This window comes from Callorhinchus milii, unplaced genomic scaffold (assembly GCF_018977255.1).
Source record: "Callorhinchus milii isolate IMCB2004 unplaced genomic scaffold, IMCB_Cmil_1.0 Scaffold31, whole genome shotgun sequence".
NCBI lineage: Eukaryota > Metazoa > Chordata > Chondrichthyes > Chimaeriformes > Callorhinchidae > Callorhinchus > Callorhinchus milii.
In genome coordinates this window covers 2,736,713-2,758,085 of record NW_024704772.1, presented here as the reverse complement: position 1 = coordinate 2,758,085, position 21,373 = coordinate 2,736,713, and the positions used below count along the sequence as shown (strand labels likewise).

Below are 21,373 nucleotides of genomic sequence, written 5' to 3'. Positions count from 1 at the left end.
GACTGACTGACTGACTGAGGAACGTCCCTGAAGCCCTTCGAACACTGCCCGTTGCCCTTCAACCCGTCTGATGAGTTGGCGTCGGCCGCTCAGTTTCGTGCAATCCGGCGCAATACGCCTTATGCTTGGTGTGGCGTGTTTTGCGTCGGGAGGACGTCTCAAAGCTCTTCTCACGCGATTTACCGGGCGGTGCTTTTTGTATAATGACAATAATAATAATAATTGCATTCGATACAGCGCCTTCTGGAGGACTCAAAAGCGCTTCACGGAACGCGCTGTCAAGTGAATTGACTTGTGTGTTCTGTGGGCGAAACCCGGCAGCCGATTGCGCACAGCACCGTTCCCCCCCCCCCCACACACACATATGCAGCCGTGGCTCGAGTGGCCCAAGTTAGTATTTATTTACTTATTTGAAGGGGTTATTATCCGCCAATCGAACGACAACCGGGTTCCTTCTCAACGCCACGTAAAGAGGCGTGCGGAGTAAGGAAACTTGCCTGAGGTTTCGCCCCCCCCACTCCCCACACCCCTCGCTTGTGAGACGAGCACTGTACACAATAAGGGGGGGGGGAGAGATTGCGATTTCCATTCCAGACACAAGGACATTTCCCTGGGAAAGGCGAACAAAGACCGAAGTGGGGTGGGGTCGGAGTGGGAAAGGGGAGGGGTGGGGGGGGGGGTCGAGCCCAAGCCATTTGGGAGGGGGGGTGCTGGAGGGGCCACTCGCCGCAGAGCGGAGGTGTTTGTCTGCCGTGCCTCCCAGCGGCTGGAGGGTGTGAGTCACCCGCAAATCACTGCCTTCCCCCTCGGGTGACTCCTGGTCCGTATTGAGCGGCGGCTCGCTGGCGCCAACTGGTGGGTGGCCCGAGTTACTGCAGACGGACATCTTACAGAAAACCCCGGAGGACGTCCATCGCTCTCTCTCTCTCCATCTCTCCGTCTCTCCGGATCACTCGGATTCACTGTTCATCAAACATCCAAGTCACTCGGTCTTGGGGACTCATCCAATTTCGCCGTTTACATCGAGGAGTGTTGCTGTTTACCAAAACACGGCCATCTTCCTTTTCCTCCCCACATGCAATGGGGAGGGAGAGGGGAAAGGATGTTTTTCCATCAGTTACACCTAAACATACACGCACGCACACACACGCACGACACGCACCACACACACACACACCACACACACACGTTATCTCCCACCACCGCCCGACCCGCCTCCGCCTCCCCCTCCTTGCCCATTCGGGTCTTGTGCCCCCGACATCATCAGGAAGATCACGATGGGAACGATATACATCCACTGAGAGAGAGGGAGAGAGGGGGGGGAGAGAGGGAGAGAGAGACACAGGGTTAGAAAAATAATCTCTTTACATTTCATACAGCGCCTACAACATCCAAACTCTGTAATAATAATAATCTTTGCATTTGATACAGTGCCTGATCAAGCTAGGTAAACGGAGGGGTGTGGGGTAAGAAACTTGTGCAACATTTCGCCCTGCCCACACGGGAATTGAACCCAGGTCCTCTCACTGAGCTACAGGACTCCATAATCTGGAGCACGGTTAACCAATACACGAGGACCCATGAGCCAGGCTCGCTGGATGTTCCCTGGGACTCTGGGATCCCTGATGATGACAGACCAGCCAGTCAGGCTCATCAGCAGAGATAGACCAGTCTGCCTTTGGGACTAGGAATACCCCAACGCACACTCTGGGCTCTCCCAAGCCTTGGCTCTTGCAGGGTGAATCAACAACGACGACAAATGACATTTGCGCAGCGACTTTCACGTCAGAAGGACACCCCTAGGCACTGGACAGTTAGGGATTTAGACCCGAGCTGGTGGTTGAGATCAGAAGGGGTGGAGGGTGGGGAGTGTAGGGGTTAGGAGGGTGACTGAAGGCATGGTCGAAGAGGAGGGTCTTGAGATGGGTCTTGAAGGAGGCGAGGGAGGAGAGAGGTCAAAGGGACTGTGTGATGGTGGGAAATATAGAGTCCCAACAGCAGTCAGACAGTTGTTAACCTCAGGCGGGTTACCACATGTGGTTTCAGCTCCCATCACTGCTGAGCTCACTTATCCCAACCCCCTTCCCAACGCCAGCAGCGTCCCTGTCTAACCGCAACTCTTCACCGAACTGACAGAAAGCTGACAAGGAGTTTGAGATCATCGCAATGGCTTGCCAGAAGTATTTTTTCTTTTCTTAAAAAGCAAGGCAGGGCCGGGCAGCGAGACTTGACAGCTTCAAATAAACCTCCAAACCTTCTCACTTGCACACCTTCGCTGGTCCAAACTACCGTATTGTATCTAATCAACAACAAATGCCATGTTGGCAGTGGGTTAGGAGGTCACAGAGGTAGGGAGGAGCAAGGCCGTGGAGGGCTTTGAAGGCGAGGACCAGGATCTTGAATTGTATCGTCTGAGTGATGGGGAGTCAGTGGAGTCGGGCGAGGATGGGGGTGACAGGGTCGCGGAGCTGCAGAGTTCTGGATGCTCTGCAGCCTGGGGAGGGAGGAGTTGGGGAGACCGACGAGCAGGGAGTTTGCGTAGTCGAGCCTGGATGTGATAAACACCCTCCTTAACAGCAATAAGGAGAGAGCCATTAAACACAGCAAAGCACCTCATCCTAAAAGGAACAGATGAATGTTTAAACACTGTTTGAAAGCAATATTTCCGTGTGTTGCCCCAGATTCTGTCAATGCAAACGCTAAATAAATCTGTAATGTTCAGGCTTCTAATGACTCACATATTTCTGTGGTGCGCATATAAACACACACAGAAAAACACAGCAATTTGCGCCTCTCACACAGGGTAAGGTCACACACACACACACACACACACACACACACAGATACACACACACATTGACACCACACACTCTGAGCTGGAGTCCTTGCCCACGCATTGCGGAGTTTACGACGGCGTTACATATCTTGCTCTGGTTACTCACATATTTTGCGATGAAAGACTTCTGCTCTTGGGGGTTCTTGGCTTTCTGCGCCTGCTCATGTTCCAGACGCTCAATAAACGCTGCTGTCTCGGGCCTGAAACACAACAACACACCCTTCAGGACAAATCAGGTCTGTGTTTAGATCAGACCACCCAGTTTGTGAGAGGGGCCCGATCAACAGTGACTGAGGGACCTCACACCCTTTGTGGTTTTGCCTGACAATGCAGGGATGCCCCCCCCCCCCGCAACTGGAATATCAGCCTGGATATGGGGTCGTGTCCCGACATGGGGACTGAACCCACAAGCAGAGCACAGAGTGCTGCATTGTTGACAAAGGCAGTTTGGCATACATGTATACGTGTGCTTACACACTCATACACACTTAAATACACACGCAGCTACAGACACGCGTACTCAACCACCCACAGCCACACACGTACACACTCAAATACCTACAGCCCCACACATACACTCTCAAACAGCCACACACACACACACACTCGCACACATACACAAACCCGCGCAGGCACACACGTACAACAACTACTTGCGTTTATAGCGCCTTTCACGTAGGGTAGCAACCCGGAGTGCTTCACACAGACGCAGGCACACAAATGCACACACACACTCAAGCAGTGTGTGTGGACTGTGCTCACAGTGGGTACTCACGCTGGAGCTGTCACTGGCAGCATCAGCTGCACAGTGGTGTTGAACAGTTCCAGGTCCACGTCCTCTACCTCAGCCCCGCTGCAGGCCCCCGGGATGGTGACAATGGAGACGCCAATCACACTGCCAGACACGTCGGTGTTTACCGCGATCACGTCAGAGAGGTGGGACTCCACCAGGGAACACTGCCGAGGGCAACAGAACGATCAGGGACTGAGCATTTCCAACTGAGCCATGTCAACAGTCAATAACAGCAGCTTGGTCAGTAACTGCAACCGCTTGCATCACAGGCCTCTGCTTACCAGCACTAAGTCTGAACCCGGTTGTTAGTCAACTGGCGGATCGCCTTCCGGGCAAATACCAAATAATTTGGTCACTCGATCCATGGCTGTTTGTGGGGGAACGCTGCTGTGCGCAATCGGCCGCCGGGTTTCGCCCACAAAATACACAGTCACTTCACTTTACAGTGTATCCTGTGAAGCGCTTTGAGGCGTCTCGAAGACGTGATGAGGCGCTGTATCAAATGCGAGGATTGGTATTATTTTTATGATTATCGTCGGTGGGGGGGGGGGGGGGGGTATAGAGCACGAGGGAGTGAGCACAAGCCAAGCAGAGCAGTCTAATGTACCATCTCTGTGGGGAGGACATTCCACACAACACTACGAGTGGGACACTCGCAACTCGATCCCTGGGAGACAGGGTAGCCATATCCAGAGAGGGTCATGAAATGGACTCCAGCATCTGCGGCTGGTACACAGCCCCAGTCCCTTCTCTACTAATATGGGAGTGTAAGGGGGGAAAACACAGTAAGAAAAGATAGGATACAATCTCTTAACTATGTCACAGGCTAAATATACCCGGCTGGTAAACAGAAACCCCATGATATCATCGTCCTGCTGTAAGGGAGAGTAGACTCCGCTTGTTAAATCAGCAGTGAAAAAGATACTCGCTTTCACAGACAACCACTCGCACTCTACAGAGGGCTGATGTCCTCTAAACCCACCCGTCTTCTCGTGGGTTTCATGAAAATAATACTAATAATATGACTAGTACTCCCACTAACAATCCTTGCCACTTGAGATGGTGTTGTGACGTCTCAAAGCGCTTTGCAGCATCTACTGTAAAGTGTAGTGACTGTGCATTCTGTGGGCGAAACACGGCAGCCAATTGCGCACAAGCAGTGTCCCACAAACAGACGTGGACTGGAGGAGAGAAAGGATTGCCTCTGAGTTGCTCCCCAGGGAACTCATGTTAACATTTTTCACCACTTTCACCCCCTCCGCCCCACCCCCAAGTCATCTCCCCATCTCCCTCCTCGCTCAGCTTCCGACCCAGTCACCGTGTAGCGCTCCGAGACATTTCCCTACGTGTAGGGCCCTATCCGCACACACACACACACACTCGCGCTGCGCCGCAAATCCTGTGAAGCGCCTTGAGACATTTCGACGAAGTGATAAGACGAGGGTTATTCACAAAGAAGATGAGGGAGGGAGGAACTTACAGTGGCACAGCACTGCCACTAGGGTACAGTGTGCACTCATGCACTCGTTCCAGGTCCTGTACATTGCCTCTTCCAATGTGGGTCTCATGTTACGTCCCAACAAAGTCCCAACAAGGCACGATTTGTTCTGTGTAACACCCAGACTACATTGCCTTTATGTCTGTAAAAGTGGCACCCCCGAACCGCGCCCCCCACCCCCGTCCCCCACTGCCAGCAGTAAGCTTATCTAAAACAACAACTTGCATTTACACTGTGCCCCTCACGCAGGGCAGAGTCTCTGAGCGCTTGACAGTGGCGGCGCCCGATGCCGTGCTGGGGGGAGGGGGCCGTAAGCACAGTCGCAGTGAAAGGTCTTCAGTCGAGATCTAAAAGAGGGGAAAGAGAGGGAAAGGCAGAGGGATTGTTGGGGGAGAGAACATAAGAACGTAAGAATTAGGAGCAGGAGGAGGCCATTCGGCCCCTCTAGCCTGCCCCGCCATTCAATAAGATCATGGCTGATCTATTCTAACTCCACCGACCCGCCTTATCCCCATATCCCTTAATCCCTTTATCCACAAGAAATCTATCAATCTCAGTCTTGAATATGTTCAAGGACTGAGCATCTACAGCCCTTTGGGGTAGAGAATTCTATAAATTCACTACCCTCTGAGTGAAGACATTTTTCCTCAACTCAGTGCGAAAGGGTTTACCCCTCATTTTAAGACTGTGACCCCTGGTTATAGTTTCTCCAACCGGGGGAAAAAGTCTCCCACTATCTATTCTGTCGTGCTCCTTAATAATCTTATAGGTTTCTAAAAGATTACCTCTCATTCTTCTCTATTCTAGAGAATATAGACCTAAATTGCTCAACCTATCCTCATAACTCATCCCCCTCATCCCTGGTACCAACCCAGTGAATCTACGTTGTACTCCCTCCAAGGCGAGTACATCCTTTCTTAAATAAGGAGACCAAAACTGCACACAATACTCTCGGTGCGGTCTCACCAGAGCCCTATACAGTTGCAGCGAGACTTCCCTACTCTTATATCTTAACCCTTTTGTAACAAATGACAACATACCGTTAGCCTTCCTAATCGCTTGCTGCACCTGCAAACTAACTTTTTGTGACTGGTGTACGAGGACACCCAAGTCCCTCTGAACGCTAACGCCATCTTGTCTCTCCCCTTCTAAAAAATAATCTACTGTTTTTGCCACCTCACACTTCCCGACATTATACTTCATCTGCCACCTATTTGCCCACTCGCTGAGCCTCTCTATATCTTGTTGCATTTTTTTAATGTCATCCTCGGTGTTTACTCTCCCTCCTAGTTTAGTGTCATCCGCGAATACATTAAGTTCGATGTCCTCATCTAGATCGTTGATGTAGATTGTAAATAGTTGAGACCCAAGCACTGATCCTTGTGGCACTCCACTAGTCACATCCCGCCAATCCGAGAAGGACCCGTTTATCCCTACTTTTTGTTTTCTTCCCGTTAGCCATTCTTCAATCCATGCTGATATATTTCCCTTAATCCCATGGGCCCTAATCTTGTGGATCAACCTTTTATGCGGCACCTTATCGAATGCCTTTTGGAAATCTAAATACACTACATCCACTGATTCCCCCCTATCTAATCTACTTGATATGTCCTCAAAAAAATCTAAAAGATATTTGTTAAGCATGACTTCCCTTTTGTAAAGCCACGTTAACTCTGTCTAATCATATTGTGATCCTCTAAGTATCCCACTATGACTTCCTTAATTAAGGACTCTAGAATTTTTTCTACCACCGATGCCAGACTAACTGTCTTCCAAAGTTCCAAAGCTTCGGGGCGTAGTGGCTGAAAGTGCGGCCGCTGGCAGTGGAGCGGAGTTGTGGGGACGATTTACGAGAAGGGAGGCTGGAACCAGCCGAGCAGAGGCTGCGGTTAATGGGAGTAGAGAGAAAGCGGGTCAGAAATATAGGGAGGTACCGGGCTGTGAAGAGATCTGTGTGTGTGATGGAGTCACCCAGCGAGGCAGTGCAGGGAGATACAGTCACCAAATTCAAGGGGGAAACAGATAGCTGTTTCGGGAAGAAACTAAGGAACACAAGAGACTTAGCATCAGATTTTACTTTAGTTTAGGGATGAACATCACAAGGTATTTTTCGCTCCACTGCATTCCTATATTCCTATATAAGTCTCTGTTTCACTTGCTGGATATCAGTAACAGCCAAGGGAGTAATATCACTGGTAAAGGCGACTGACATGAATAGCAGAGCTAATATTTCCCACAAAACATGAGCTCCGAAGCTAACGTTACCACTTGGGGCCTGAAGGTATGCTGTCCCGAAGAAACAGACCTAATAAATACTGGATGAGTACTGGCGGAATTAACTCTTTAGTCACAAGTTAGAATGCACAGTCCTGTTTAAGGTATGATTAAGCCTCGCATTTGACACAGCGCCTTATCACCTCATCGACACGCCTCACAGGACTGCACAGGGGGACTTTACTGTAAGGCCTGTATTTTGTAGACATTTAAATGTTTTACGTTCTCTATGTCCTCCCCCTGATTTTGTGGCAGGTAATTTGCACCCAGCAAAGTCCTCTCGAACAGTAGAATCATAGAATTTTACAGTGCACAAGGAGGCCATCGTGCCTGTGTTGGCTTTTTGAAAGAGCCACTAACTAACTAGTCCCACTCCCCCGCTCTTACACCATAACATTCTTCCTTTTTAAGCATCTATCGAGTTCGCTTCAGTGATGAAGTGAATGGCCGATCTTATCTGGGAGAATTATCGACCAGAGGCGCCTCTGTTAACCTGGATCAGTCGATAGCACTCTCACCTCTCAGTCAGAAAAGTGTGGATTGAAGCCCTATATTGGGGCTCCGAACACAGTCTATATACATGATAATAATAATTCTTGTGTCTTCGAGACGTCTCAAAGTGCTTCACAGAATATACGGTAAAGTGAATTGACTGCATTTTTGTGGGCAAAACGCAGCAGGCAATTAATTGCAAACAGCAGCGTCCCACAGACAGTCATAGAATGAATTACCAATTTTTTTTTGAAGGAATTATTACCCTTGGAAAAGCGATCCGCCAATCGACTAACAACCTGGTTCCTAATTACTGCAGGATAAACAGAGGTGTGTGGGGTACGGAAACTTGCCTAAGGTTTCACCTTGCCTGGGAATCGAACCCGGGTACTCTCGCTCGTAAGGCAAGTTTCACCAAACACTGAGCTACAGGACTCCAGTCTCGGCTGACACTTTTGTGCAGTGCTGCCAGATTGGTCATTCTATTCACGGCTGTTTGTCAGACGCTGCCTATGAACAAATTGGCTCTGCAAAATACAGTCAAGACACTTCACGGTGTTCCTGTGAAGTGCTCTGAGAAATCCACTCAATGTGAAAGACACAACATTAAATGCAAGGCTTTTTTTTTAAAAAATGATTGCATTGCAACATTTTGGTTTGGAGGGCGGAGGGCGGTGGGGGATTAAATTAACATCGAATGTGAGCCTCACTCTCCAAATCTATTAATCCAAGAAGTTGACAGCGATTCTGAGAAACACGCAGGCCAAGTCAGGTTACCAGAGATCAAACACGCATCGCAGAGCAGCTAAAGAGCAAGATGTCTGTCATTCAGACGGACAGCAAAGGGGCACGCTGCTCCATCTCTCTCAACAATCCCAAATGCACGGGCTTCAAGAGGCTGAAATGACAGTCTGCAACTTAAGGTCACAGTTGATGAGTCTCTTGATATAGAGGAGACTTTATAATTATAATAATAATAAACCTTGCATTTGATGCAGCGCCTTACCACGTCTTCGAGATGTCTCAAAGAGCTTCGCAGGAATACACTGTAAAGTGTAGTGACTGTATATTTTGCGGGATAAACATGGCAGCCAGTCAGCAGGATAACAGACACACCACTCTCACCACAACAAAGGTACAAGTTGGAAACTCACCACTCGAACGAAGGAGGAGACGTAATCCGAAGTGAAGCCCTCATTCCCAAATTTTCTCGGGATGCGTATCCGGTACAAGCCGTCCGTGCTTGCCAAGTCCTGTTGGGGAAGCCCAGCGACGGACAGATTAATAATGGCGTCTCGGAGGAGCTTACAGACCTTTGGGGGGGAAACCGGGGACAACAGACGCTCCCAGTACATTTCAGACAGGTCTTGAAGAAGGCAAGGGAGGGGGCGAGGCAGAGGAACTGCAGGATAGTTCCAGAGGGTGGGAACAGAGTGGCTGAAGGCCCCCCCCCACCAATGGCGGGGTGGGCGAGGTCGGGCACGTGAAGCAGACCGGAGCCCGCAAAGCAGAGGGACCGGGCAGGCTAGTTGGGGGTTAGGAGGTCACAGAGTAGAGGGAAAGCAAGACCGTGGAGGACTTTGAAGGTAAGGACCAGGATCTTGAACTGTACCCTCTGTGTGATGGGGTGCCAGTGGAGTTGGGCGAGGATGGGGGTGATAGGGTCCCGGGCTGCTGAGTTCTAGATGATTAGCAGCCTATGGAGAGGAGTTGGGGTGGCTAACAAGCAGGGAATTTGCATAGTCGAGCCGGGATGTTATGAATGCAAATCAGGGATAAACACAGGTGTATTATGCGCCATGTGGAATTCAGTGGGTATCAGTGGAGTTCTGTAGCTTGATGGTTAGAGCCCTCGCCTTGCAAGTGAGAGGACCCGGGTTCGATTCCTGGGCAGGGCGAAACCTTAAGCAAGTTTCCTTACTCCACACGCTTCTGGTTACCTAGGAGTAAGTAGGAACCTGGTTGTTAGTCGATTGGTGGATCGCTTTTCCGGGGGTAATAATCCCTCCCCCCAATAAATAATAATAATAATAATTTGGTCACTTAATCCACGACTGCTTGTGGGGACGCTGCTGTGCGCAACTGGCTACTGCGTTTCGCCCAAAAAATACAGTGTCAATTCACTTTCCTGTACATCCTGTGAAGCGCTTTGAGACGTCTCGAAGACGTGATAAGGCGCAAATTCAAATGCAAAGATTATTATTGTCTTTGTTGATTGCCATTCTTCAGGGCAGGCAACAAATCCAGTTTATTTACCCGCAGTTTATTTCTCTCCTCCTCCGTAAAGTGGTCTTGAGACAGTGAGATGGAGTTCTCCCGGCCCGGTTTCCACTGCAGCTGTCCCCTCTTTTTGAAGTGAACAATGTCACCTGGAGGGAAAGGGAAGACCTTGTTAACAGCTCTGCGCTTACAGAAACTAGGATGGAGGTGGGCAATGTAACTGGCAAAGCATTCATAATATACAGTCAACTCGCTTTACAGTACATTCTGTGAAGCGCCTTGAGATGTCTTGATATAAGGGGCCATATCAAATACAAGGATTATTATTATTATTATCACCCACTTCTTGACTGTTTGTAGGACTTCGCTGTATGCAAATTGAATGTCTTGTTTCCCTACAAAATACACCGTTTTTACTTTTAACCAAGCGTTGTTATAAGTCCACCTTCCTGGTCTCAGGCTGCGGTAAAGCATTCCGGGACGCTATCAGCGTGAAGGGCGCTATAAAAATGCAAGTAGTTGTTGTTGTGGTGTTTGAAGCCACCATGTCAGCCCATTGGCTCCGCCAAGACTTACCAAATTCGAACGAGTGCTCGAGGGGCACAGACACTCCCGTGACCTCATGTTCCAACGGGTCCCCAGGCTGCAACGCAAACACAATTCAGTGACCCACCTCTGGGGACGACAACAATAAATGACATTTACACGGCGCCTTTCCCGTTTGGAAGATATCCCAAGGCGCTGAACAGTCAGGGACTTGCACCCAAGCTGGGGATCGGGATCAGGAGGGGGTGGAGGGTAGGGGTAGGAGGGTGACCTAAGGCTCTTGAAAGAGGCAAGGGAGGGGGTGAGGTGAAGCAACTGTGGGATGCAGTTCCAAAGGGTGGGGGTAGAGAGGCTGAAGGCCCGACCGCCAATAGTTTGGTGGGCAAGGCGGGGGACGTGGAGCAGACAGGAGCCCGCTGAGCGGAGTGAGCAGACAGATTGGTATGGAGCGAGCATGTCACAGAGGCGTGGAAGGTTTTGACCTTCCAGCATATTGCATACAGGTCTCAGTGGCCTCTTTAGACACTAAAGATGCCATGATACTATTGGAAAACAGAAGGGAGTTTCTCTCTCCCCTAGTGCCCTGGCCAACAAATCCTCTAGATAAATTTATCATTCATTTCACGACTTTTGTGGGACATGGCTTGTGCAAATAGGATGCCAGGTTTCCCTACAAAACAACACAGCCACTACACTTCAAGCAATTACACGTGAAGTGCTCTTTTGAGGTTACAAGTACTTTATCAAATGCTATTAAAGTCTATCCTCACTGACTGGCTACAAGGCAACCAAGAAACTAAACACTTCTTATTTTAAGTTCCCTTTGTGGGTCATATGTTTGTTTGAAAGATCAACATTACTGGAGTTCCTCCAGACATCCTAATCTGGCTCTGTCTCCAAATGACACTCAACACGGAAGGGGGTTATTAATAAAGATCTACTGGAGAATAGCTTAATTATAGGCAAACTACAGCCAGGCCAGCAACCTGCTGCTACTATGGAAATTAAAACGCAAGTTCAGGGTATTAATAGCTCATTTTACAGAACAAAACAGTTCTGAATCGGGACGTAGCCAGAGTCACTGTTTGTGCTGACAGAAGGGACTAATTAAGTAAATCTAATATGTAGGTGGCAGTTTATAATAAGCCTTATATTTGATACGGTTCCTTTCACATCAGGACAACTCAGAATGTGCTTTGTGGAGAAAGCCATTTAGCCCCTCATGATTCTATTAGATCATGACTGAATTACCTGCCTTTGCCCCATACCCCTCGATACCCTGACCTAGCAAGAATTTATCCACCTCAGTCTTGAAATTTGAATCGATCTATAGGATTTACTGTAAAGTGGCTATGTACTTCTACGTGAATTTGGCAGCTAATTTGTACACAGCAATATCCCACAAACATGAAGGGAATGGCATTACGTGAATGACTGATTTTGTCTCAGGGATTGTTGGCCAGGACACCTGGAGAAACTCCTTCCTCGTTTCAAAGAGTGCCTTGGGATCTTTAACGTCCACCTGAACAGACACACACAGGAACATGGTTTAACGTCTCATCCGAAAGACTGCGCCTCTGACAATGCAGTGCTCCCCCCAGCACTGCAATGGAGGATCAGCTGTGAGCTCTGACTCTCAATGTGGGGACTTGAACCCACAATTTTCTGACTCAGAGGGCCAGAGTGTGAACGACTGAGCCAACCCCAGTAGTGCTTCTCAGGCACCAGCTGCCTAAGTGGCCATTATTAATATGTGATGCCAGTTACTGAGTGTTCAATCACTGGGACATCACCCTCTCCGTACAACAAGGGAATAATTCCAGTCATCAATTCCCTTCCCTTCACTGAACCCTCCCTAGCAAATAGGGACCCAGTTGTTAGTCGATTGGAAGATCGCTTTTCCAGGACTAATAATCCTTCAAAATAAAATAATAATGTGGTCCATCAATCCACAACTGTTTGTGGGACACAGATGTGCGCAATTGGCTCCGGGTTTCGCCCGCAATACACACGGTCACTACACTTTACAGAGTAAACAGTGAAGCGCTTTGAGACTTCATGATAAGGTGCTGTATCAAATGTAATAATTATTATTATTATAACTGGCCGCTTAAAATCAACCGCCAGCACGAAGGGCATTGAGACACGTTGGGAAACTATAATATATAGTGTTGCCTTACGGCTTTGAGACGTCTCAAAGCACTTTCAAGATAAACCTTAAAGTGCAGTGACTATATATATATATATAGTGGGCGAAACATGGCAGCCAATTGCACAACAGCGTCCCATACAAACAGTCACGGACTGAGTGAGGCTACACCTCGCTTCGCAGGATACACCGTAAAGTGTAGTGACTGTGTGTGTTGTGTGGGCGAAACGCGGCAGCCAAATGCGGTCGGCGATGCCCGTGGATGGAGCGACCCGAATTATTGAGTTGGAAGGGATTATTACCACCCCCCCAACCCCCAACAAATCAAACTGCTACTAATCACCAGCCAACTGTAAGCAGCGCCTTTTAAACAGAATTAAAACTTCACTTTCTTGCCTCGCGTTTATTATACCCCTCGATACCCTGAATGTTGTTATAAATTCACTTTCCTCTCAGTTATAACGACAACAACAACGATAAACAATAACAACAATGACCACCGCCAGCCCGGGGTTCGGCACGGCGCCCCTTATCGCGCCGTCGAGACGGCTCAAAGCGCTTCGCAGGACAACGCCGTGAAGTTGCGGTGACCGTGCGCGTGGCGCCCAGCGAGGCACAACAACAACAACAACAACAAGATTCCATTCATAGAGCGCCTTTCACGTCGGGAGGATGTCCCGAGGCGCTGGAGGTACCCGCGAACAGCCGCGGAGTGAGCGAGCGGCACACACCCCCCGCCCCCACCGCGTTATGTTTTGCCTGTGAGGGGATTGCGAACCCCCCCATCGACCAACAAGAACAACAACAACTTGGATTTACATAGCGCCCTCCCACCCCGGACAGCATCTCAGATCGTCGCCCCCCCCACATCCCTCCCCACCCCCCCCACATCCCCTCCCACCCCCCACATCCCTCCCCACCCCCCGCCCGGCGTGGAGGGCGCTGTATAAAGCCAAGTTGTTGTTGTTGTTGTCGTCTCAGAGTACAAGCGGGTTCGTGCCTCGGGGCCCAGAGGAAACCCTCCTGAGGTTTCGCCCCCCCACCGCCCCCCGTGAGGGGTGAAGTACGAGACGCCAACGCTCCCGGACATGTTTGTCCCTCAGGACCTCCCTCACCGCTACCCCTGACCTGACCTGACCTGACCTGACAGGCCTGAAGCGCTGCCCCGGTCTCCAACCCGCCCCCACAGGCCTCGGCCCGGCCCCCGCCTCGCCCCGCATCCCCTCCGCATCCCCACCCGCTCGCTCACCCGCCTGGAGTTGCCCAGAGCCGGGGCCCCGCAGCCCAGGAGGACCAGGCAGCTCAGCAGGGCCGCCCGGCCTCCACATCGCGCCGCCGCCGCCATGACACCTGCTCTTGTTCCCGCCTCTCGGGGAGGTGGGGGGGGAGCGAGGCATGCTGGGATACTGGAGGACCAGCCGCGGTCCTCCCAGCCCGGGGGGGGAGGGGCGGCACGGCGGCACGCATGCGCCCTGAGGCCAAGGTGGGAACTCAGCCCCACGTGGGACCCAAACACATCAACACAACGTAAACACTCACAACAACAACAACAACAATAACAACGACGACGACAACAACGATAATAATAATAATAATAATGATAATAATACTGATAGCACTGATCCCGGCATTGGACCCGGCGCTCTCATCACGTCTTCGAGACGTCTCGAAGCGCTTGGCGGGATACGCCGTCGAGTGTAGTGACTGTGTGTGTGTGTGTGTGTGTGCGTTTTGTGGGAGAAACGCGGCAGCCAATTGCGCCCAGCGACGTCCCCCACCCCCACCCCTCCCACACCCCCTCACACACACACACACACACACAAACAGCCGTGGGTTGAATTGAAGTGACCCAATTATTAGTCTTATTGTTTTCTTCTTTCTTGTTGAAGGGATTATTATTACTCCGGCAAAAGCCATCCGCCAATCGACTAACAACCGGGTTCCTACGTACTGCTGGCACGTGTGTCTGTGTCTGTGTGTGTGTGTGTGTGTGTGGAGTAAGGACTTGCCTAAGGTTTTGCCCTGCCTTGCGAGGTGACTGCTCCAACTACCGAGATACAAGTTGTTGTCATCCAAGGGGTGATCTTATGTATGTGTGTGTGGGGACGGGAGTGGGGGAAGAAGGGGGAGAAATGTGGGGGACAGAGTGGGAGAGGCATAGTGATGAGCAAAGCATTTTTTGCTTAAGGGAATCGAACCCAGGTCTCTCGCTCGCGAGGCAAGTGCTCTAACCACAGGCCTCATTAAACAACATGCGGAACTCAACAACCACAACACCGACAACATCAAGATTGCATTTATAGAGCGCCTTTCACGTCGGGAGAACGTCCCAAGCCGCTGGACAGTCAACGCACCAACGTGTGGCAATGAAGAACCTATTCCAAACTCGGGAGCATCAGATGAATAATAAGATAACGTTGTGTATCGTACAACCTGGCTTAGTGTCGTTCTGCCCTTACCTCAGCGATATCCTGCATTTAGGTCTGGCTATTATTATGAGCCATCTAACCCTCCCTGCCACCCTCCTCACCCCATTCCTCTTAAAAAGCAAACTTTGTGTGAAAATGCAAAGTTGGAAAGACTCGGTGTGAGGGAAGGTCAAACCGTTAATGAGCTCGCAACCTTCATTTGCAAGGCTGCTTGACATCAGTATCTTGGCGTCAGCATTGAGGCAAAGCAACGTGCAAGCTGCAGGCCCATCTCATTGCAATACTGAGCAGCAGAATGCCCTTCCACCCCGTGTTGAGTAACTTCTCACCCCTGATTGTTAAATAGAGATTGCAGATGGCTGACGGCTCCTCTCAGGGCTGTGAGGCCGCAGGAAAGCTTCCCAGACAGCGATAGGGCAAGGTAGGCGGGTTTTAGCAGTTGCCCCTACGTGCACTCCGTGGCTAATACCTGATGTGTCCCTCCAGGGAGAGAGAGAGGGAGAGAGAGAGAGAGAGAGAGAGAGAAAGGGCACGCATACCATTCCAACAATCTATCTCTGGAATTGCCATGTGTCGATGGGATGCATGGAATTCTCAGCTTGGTTTGGATACTCTTAGGCATGGTGTTTCGGCATGTGTCAGACACCCGGTAACGTAAAAAAAATTGGTGGTTTACTTCTTGGCTGTTCGTGGGATGTTGCGTTTCGCCCACAAAATACACAGTCAAAACCATTTTACAGTGTATCCTATGAAACGCTTTGATACGTCTCGATGACATGACTCTATATCAAACGTAAGCATATTATTATTATAAGCGATCGATACGCTTTACAGTGAAATCCTGTGAAGAGCTTTGAGAATCCCTTCTGACACTCACATCAAAAGCAGGAATTATGAATAATATTATTATTATTAATAAACAAAAAGATTCTGATGAACCCTCGCTGCCTCTCTGGGTTTGGTAGATAAAGAAAGAACAAGAATGAAGCTGTTTCGCTTCTAAGGTTTATTTTTTACTAACAATATAACCGGGATTATGGAGACAGACACAAGGCAGAGCACTGCATGCCATTGAGTACAATAATCGTGGCAACATACAAACACGCAGGGTCCTTTCCGTGGTCAAAGAGGGACATAGTCGCTTTCGCCCTTCTTCACTGCCGGGCAATGCATCACTCCCAAACCCCCGGAGCTCTGCAACGCCGGACCCAAGCTGGCTGTGGACCACAGGGGTAAAGGTTCAGACATGTGGGCACACAGTGACGCAGGTTGGCATCATGCCGGCTTGATCATAATGGGCGTGAGGGTGTTACAGCAGCACGGGGCAAGGCTGGAGGGGGCGGGGTGGTGTGGGGTTCGGGGGGAGAAATGGGTTGGGGAAGAGGGTGATGGGTTGGGGGAGTGAGTGAGAGGATGAGTGAGAGGATGAGTGAGTGATGAGAGAGCGAGCGAGCGAGTGAATGAGTGATGGGTTGGGGAGTGAGAGAGAGTGAGAGCGCGAGAGAGTGAGTGAGTGAGAGAGAGGGTGATGGATGGCGGAAGAGGCTATGTAAAACTCACCTGAATGTGATACTACATTCCACGAGATGCCCTTTACTGAGGCACTGTAACAAGACAAGAGAGAAATTGTTCAATTGAGATCAGCTCAGCACAGCCTGGCTCAGTTGGTAGCGCCTTTCACGTTGGGAGGACGTCCCAAGTCACTGGACAATCAGGGATTGGGATCAGGATGGGGTGGAGGGCCAGGGAGGTTGGGGGGTAGGTGGGTGACCGAAGGCGCAGTCGAAGAGGAGGGTCTTGAGACAGGCCTTGGAAGGGGGCAAGGGAGGGGGCGAGGCGAAGTGAGTGTGGGATGGAGTTGGCAGGTGGCGTGGAGAATGACGGAGGCTGCTGAGGGGAGGGTTGATATGGGGGGTTGGGAAACGGGGGAGTGGGGTGGGGGTGGGGGTTTAGCAGGTCACAGAGGTAGCAGAGCGAGATGCGGAGGTGAAGAGGGACATGAATGTGGATGCGGCGATTTAAGACGTACTCCTGACTTCCAGTTTGCATTCCACCTCGTCCTCGCCCAGGTCATTGATGGCCTTGCAGGTGTATTTCCCCCCATCAAAGGTGCTGGGTTTGCGGATCTGTAGGGTCAACACCCCCTCGTTGTGACGCATCAGGAATTTGGGGTCACCTGACAGATCCATTTTGTTTTTCATCCAAACAATCTTTGGCTGATCAGAGAGAGAGAGAGAGGCAACAAGTCACTCGTTTAACATGGAGTCCAGTGTTCAGCGGTTAGAGCGCACACCTCGCAAGGGAGAGGACCCGGGTCTGATTCCCGGGCAGGGGGCAACCTTTCCTGACTCCGCACACACCCACACACCTCTGTTTATCTCGCTGTAAGTAGGAACCCGTTTCTTATTTGATTGGCGGATCGCTTTTCCGGGGGGGGAGTAATTCCTTAATAATAATAATAATTTGGTCACTCAATCCACGGCTGTTTGCGGGGACCGCGCTGCTGTGCGCAATTGTCTGCCGCGTTTCGCCCACAAAATATACATACACTACACTACAAGTATACACCAGAAAATTTCACTCCATTTGTACAGTGTATCCGGTGAAGCGCTTTGAGACGTCTCGAAGACGTGATAAGGCCCTGTGTCAAACACAAGGATTATCGTATTGTTTGCCCGAATCGCGACATCGAACAGTAATGAGTGTGCGGCAGAGATCGGACACTCTTATGAGCCACAGGATATACAGTCCTGGTCTGCAGTCAGGGGCTGGAGCCTCACCTTCGGGTTTCCTCGCACAGAGCAGCTGAGCTTGGTCGTGTAGCCGGCCACCACTGACCGATCCAGCAATGGCTGCGTAAACTTGGGAGCGTGGTTAAAATCGTGCTCCTTGAACGGTGGCGGTGAGTAGTCCTTACCTGGGACACAGAGAGAGAGAGAGACAGACAGACAGACAGACAGACGAGAGAGAGAGAGAGAGAGAGAGAGCAAATTGACCAAAAACACGTTGGAAAAGAGACTTTCTCGAAAGGTGGGGAGTGAAAGAGGGTGAGTGGGACGGAGCGAGGGAGCGAGAGAGCGAGTGAGGGAAGGAACGAGGAAGAGGAGGAAACCAAAGAGCAGGAGTGAGGGAGCAAGGGAGGAGTAATAATAATAATAATAATCCTTGCATTTGATATAGCGCTTTTCACGTCGGGAGGACGTCCCAAAGCGCTTCACAGAACACACTGTAAAGTGTAGTGACTGTATATTTGTGGGCGAACGCGGCAGCCAATTGCGCACAGCAATGTCCCACAAACAGTCGTGGATTGAAAATGACCGATTTATCATTGTTTTGTTTGGGAGGGAATATTATTAGGGCTCTGTGTGGAGTAAGGAAACTTGCCCAAGGTTTCGCCCTCTGCCGGGGATTGAACTCAGGTCTCTCACTTGCAAAGCGAGTGCTCTAACGACAGGACTCCACGAGTAAAGGAGGGAGGAAGCGGGGGAGGGCGGGAGGAGAGAGAGAGAGAGAGAGAGAGAGAGTGCGCTCTCACTGGTTTTCTGGATGAAGGCTGTATTCTTTGACTGTTGAGGTGTGTCGCTCAGGCCACACAGGTTCTCACTGTACACGCGGAATAAATACTCGTTGCCCATGATCAGATCGGAGATGGTGCAGTTGTGCCGGCGATTGTGCTCGTAAACCGTGAACCATTCCTGAGAGACGGAGGGAGCGAGAGAGTGAGACGGAGAGAGTGAGGGAGAGACAGAGAGAGAGTGAGACAGAGAGCGTTAGTGAGAGTCAGAGAGAGAGAGAGTGAGACGGAGAGTGAGAGAGTGAGACGGAGAGAATGAGCCAGAGAGCGTGAGGGAAACGGAGAAAGAGTGTGTGAAGGTGTGTGTGAGTGTGTGAGAGTGTGAGTGTGCGTGAGAGTGAGTGTGTGAGAGAGTGTGAGTGTGTGTGAGAGTGTGAGTGTGAATGTGTGAGAGTGAGTGTGTGAATGTGTGAGTGTGAGTGTGTGTGAGAGTGTGAGTGTGTGTGAGAGTATGTGAGTGTGTATGAGTGTGTGAAAGAGTGTGAATGTGTGAGAGTGTGAGTGTGTGAGAGAGTGGTGTATCTGAATGTTTGTGTAAGAGTGTGAGTGTGTGTGAGTGTGTGTGAGAGAGTGTGTGAGAGTGTGTGTGTGAGAGTGTGAGTGTGTGTGTGAGTGTGTGAGAGGTGAGTGTGTGTATGTGAGAGTGTGAGTGTGTCTGAATGCTTGTGTAAGAGAGTGCGTGAGAGCATGTGAATGTGTGTGAGAGAGTGTGTGAGAGAGTGTGAGAGTGTGAGTGAGTGTGAGAGAGTGTGAGAGTGTGTGAGTGTGAGTGGTGTGTGAGTGAGTGAGTGTGAGAGTGTGAGTGTGTGTGAGTGTGTGTGAGTGAGTGTGTGTGAGAGTGTGTGTGAGTGTGTGTGAGTGTGTGTGTGAGTGAGTGTGAGTGTGTGTGAGAGTGTGTGTGAGTGTGTGTGAGTGTGTGTGAGTGTGTGTGAGAGTGTGAGTGTGTGTGAGTGTGTGAGTGAGTGTGAGTGTGTGAGAGTGTGTGTGAGTGTGTGTGAGTGTGTGTGAGAGTGTGTGTGAGTGTGAGTGTGTGTGAGAGTGTGTGTGAGTGTGTGTGAGTGTGTGTGAGAGTGTGAGTGTGTGTGAGAGAGTGAGTGTGTGTGTGAGTGTGTGTGAGTGTGTGTGAGTGTGTGAGAGAGTGTGAGAGTGTGAGTGAGTGTGAGTGAGTGTGAGTGTGTGTGTGTGATGTGTGGCGGGGCTCACCATGGTCTTTTTATCCGCTTCTGGATGAAGTAGCCGATGATATCCGAGTTGCCGTTGTCCTTTGGGGCTTTCCACTCCAAAGCAGCATTAAACCCCCAAACATCTGTGATGGTCACTGCCAGAGGAGGGCCTGGTTTCTCTGTAATCACCCGCCATCACCAACATCAGCCCAGCCACAACCTCCCAGACCCACCCAACCCCAACCCAGCCCAACCCACCCCACCCCAACTCAACCCAATGCAGCCCAACCCAACCCCCAGCCAACCCAACCCAGCCCAACCCACCCTAACCCAACTCAACCCAACTCCAACCCCCTGCCAACCCAACTAAGCCCACCCCAACTCACCCCAAACCCAACTCAACCCAATGCAGCCCAACCCAACCCAACTCAATTCCAACCCCCTGCCAACTAAGCCCACCCCAACTCACCCCAACCCAACTCAACCCAATGCAGCCAACCCAACCCCCAGCCAACCCAACCCAGCCCACCCCAACTCAACCCAACTCAACCTAGCAGAGAGTGTTAGTAACAATAATCCTTCCATTTATCACGGCTTTGAGACGTCTCAAAGCGCTTCACGGATTATACCATACATATTTTGTAGGCGAATCATGGCAGCCAAATGCCCACAGCAGTGACCTACCAACAGTTAATAATAATAATAATACAGTTGTGGATGGAGTGCCCAAATTATTGTTATTTTATTTTTTTGAAGGGATTATTACCCCCGGAAAAGCGATGTGTCAATCGACTAATAACCGGGTACCTTCTGGGTAAACAGGTGTGTGTGTGTGTGTGTGTGCGGCGTAAGGAAAGTTGCCTAAGGTTTCGCCCTGACCCGGGGAATCGAGCACGGGTCCTCTCGCTTGCGAGGCGAGGGCTCTAACCCCCGAGCTACGGGGACTCCAAGAGCGTTACAGTGAAGGGGTGTATAGAGATGGTTAGAGTGAGATGTACACAGCACCAGAGAGTATCAGCTTTTATGGTGAGCTGTGTCTGGAATAGTTGAGCTCCATCCAGCCTGACCTTTCTGACTCTGCAGTATTTGGTGTATGTGTGTGTGTGTGGGAGGGATGGGGGCTCTCACTGCATTGGCTGAGACCTCATGTTCTTCCACCCCCCCTCCCCACTCTTTCCTCAACCCCCCCACCCCCCACCAACCCGCTCGCTACAGCAATTCTCCAAGTATCAGTGTGTAAACCAATCCCTCTCTGGCTCCCAAGCTTTGATTCCCACCTCTAGAATTCTCTATATCTCTCTCTCGACCCAGTATTGCTTGCACGTCCCACCTACCGCTTGCTCGGAGCAGGACGGAAAGTTCCAGAACTCCAGCGCGAACCGTGAGACAGTCTACGTCA

The 21,373-nt window shown here is 50.5% G+C and overlaps 2 protein-coding genes across 2 annotated transcripts; both read right to left on the bottom strand.

Annotated features, from left to right (window-relative positions):
- Nucleotides 1-710: 710 nt before the first annotated feature.
- On the bottom strand, nt 711-14,174 carry emc10 (ER membrane protein complex subunit 10). The gene is made up of 7 exons (XM_042345036.1): nt 14,058-14,174; nt 10,690-10,756; nt 10,150-10,262; nt 9,048-9,146; nt 3,612-3,793; nt 2,943-3,036; nt 711-1,297 (listed from the first exon to the last, which is right to left on the bottom strand). The coding sequence occupies exons 1-7, from the start codon at nt 14,151-14,153 to the stop codon at nt 1,190-1,192; spliced, it is 759 nt and encodes a 252-aa protein (XP_042200970.1). The 5' UTR covers nt 14,154-14,174; the 3' UTR covers nt 711-1,189.
- A 2,054-nt stretch (nt 14,175-16,228) lies between these two features.
- On the bottom strand, nt 16,229-20,160 carry LOC103190165 (myosin-binding protein C, fast-type-like; the record flags this gene model as incomplete). The annotated part of the gene is given in 7 exon segments (XM_042344934.1): nt 16,229-16,454; nt 16,798-16,841; nt 17,267-17,453; nt 18,018-18,154; nt 18,773-18,932; nt 20,015-20,031; nt 20,034-20,160. Coding segments are annotated over 6 exon segments (639 nt in total), but the record flags the coding sequence as incomplete, so codon positions are not given.
- Nucleotides 20,161-21,373: the final 1,213 nt, after the last annotated feature.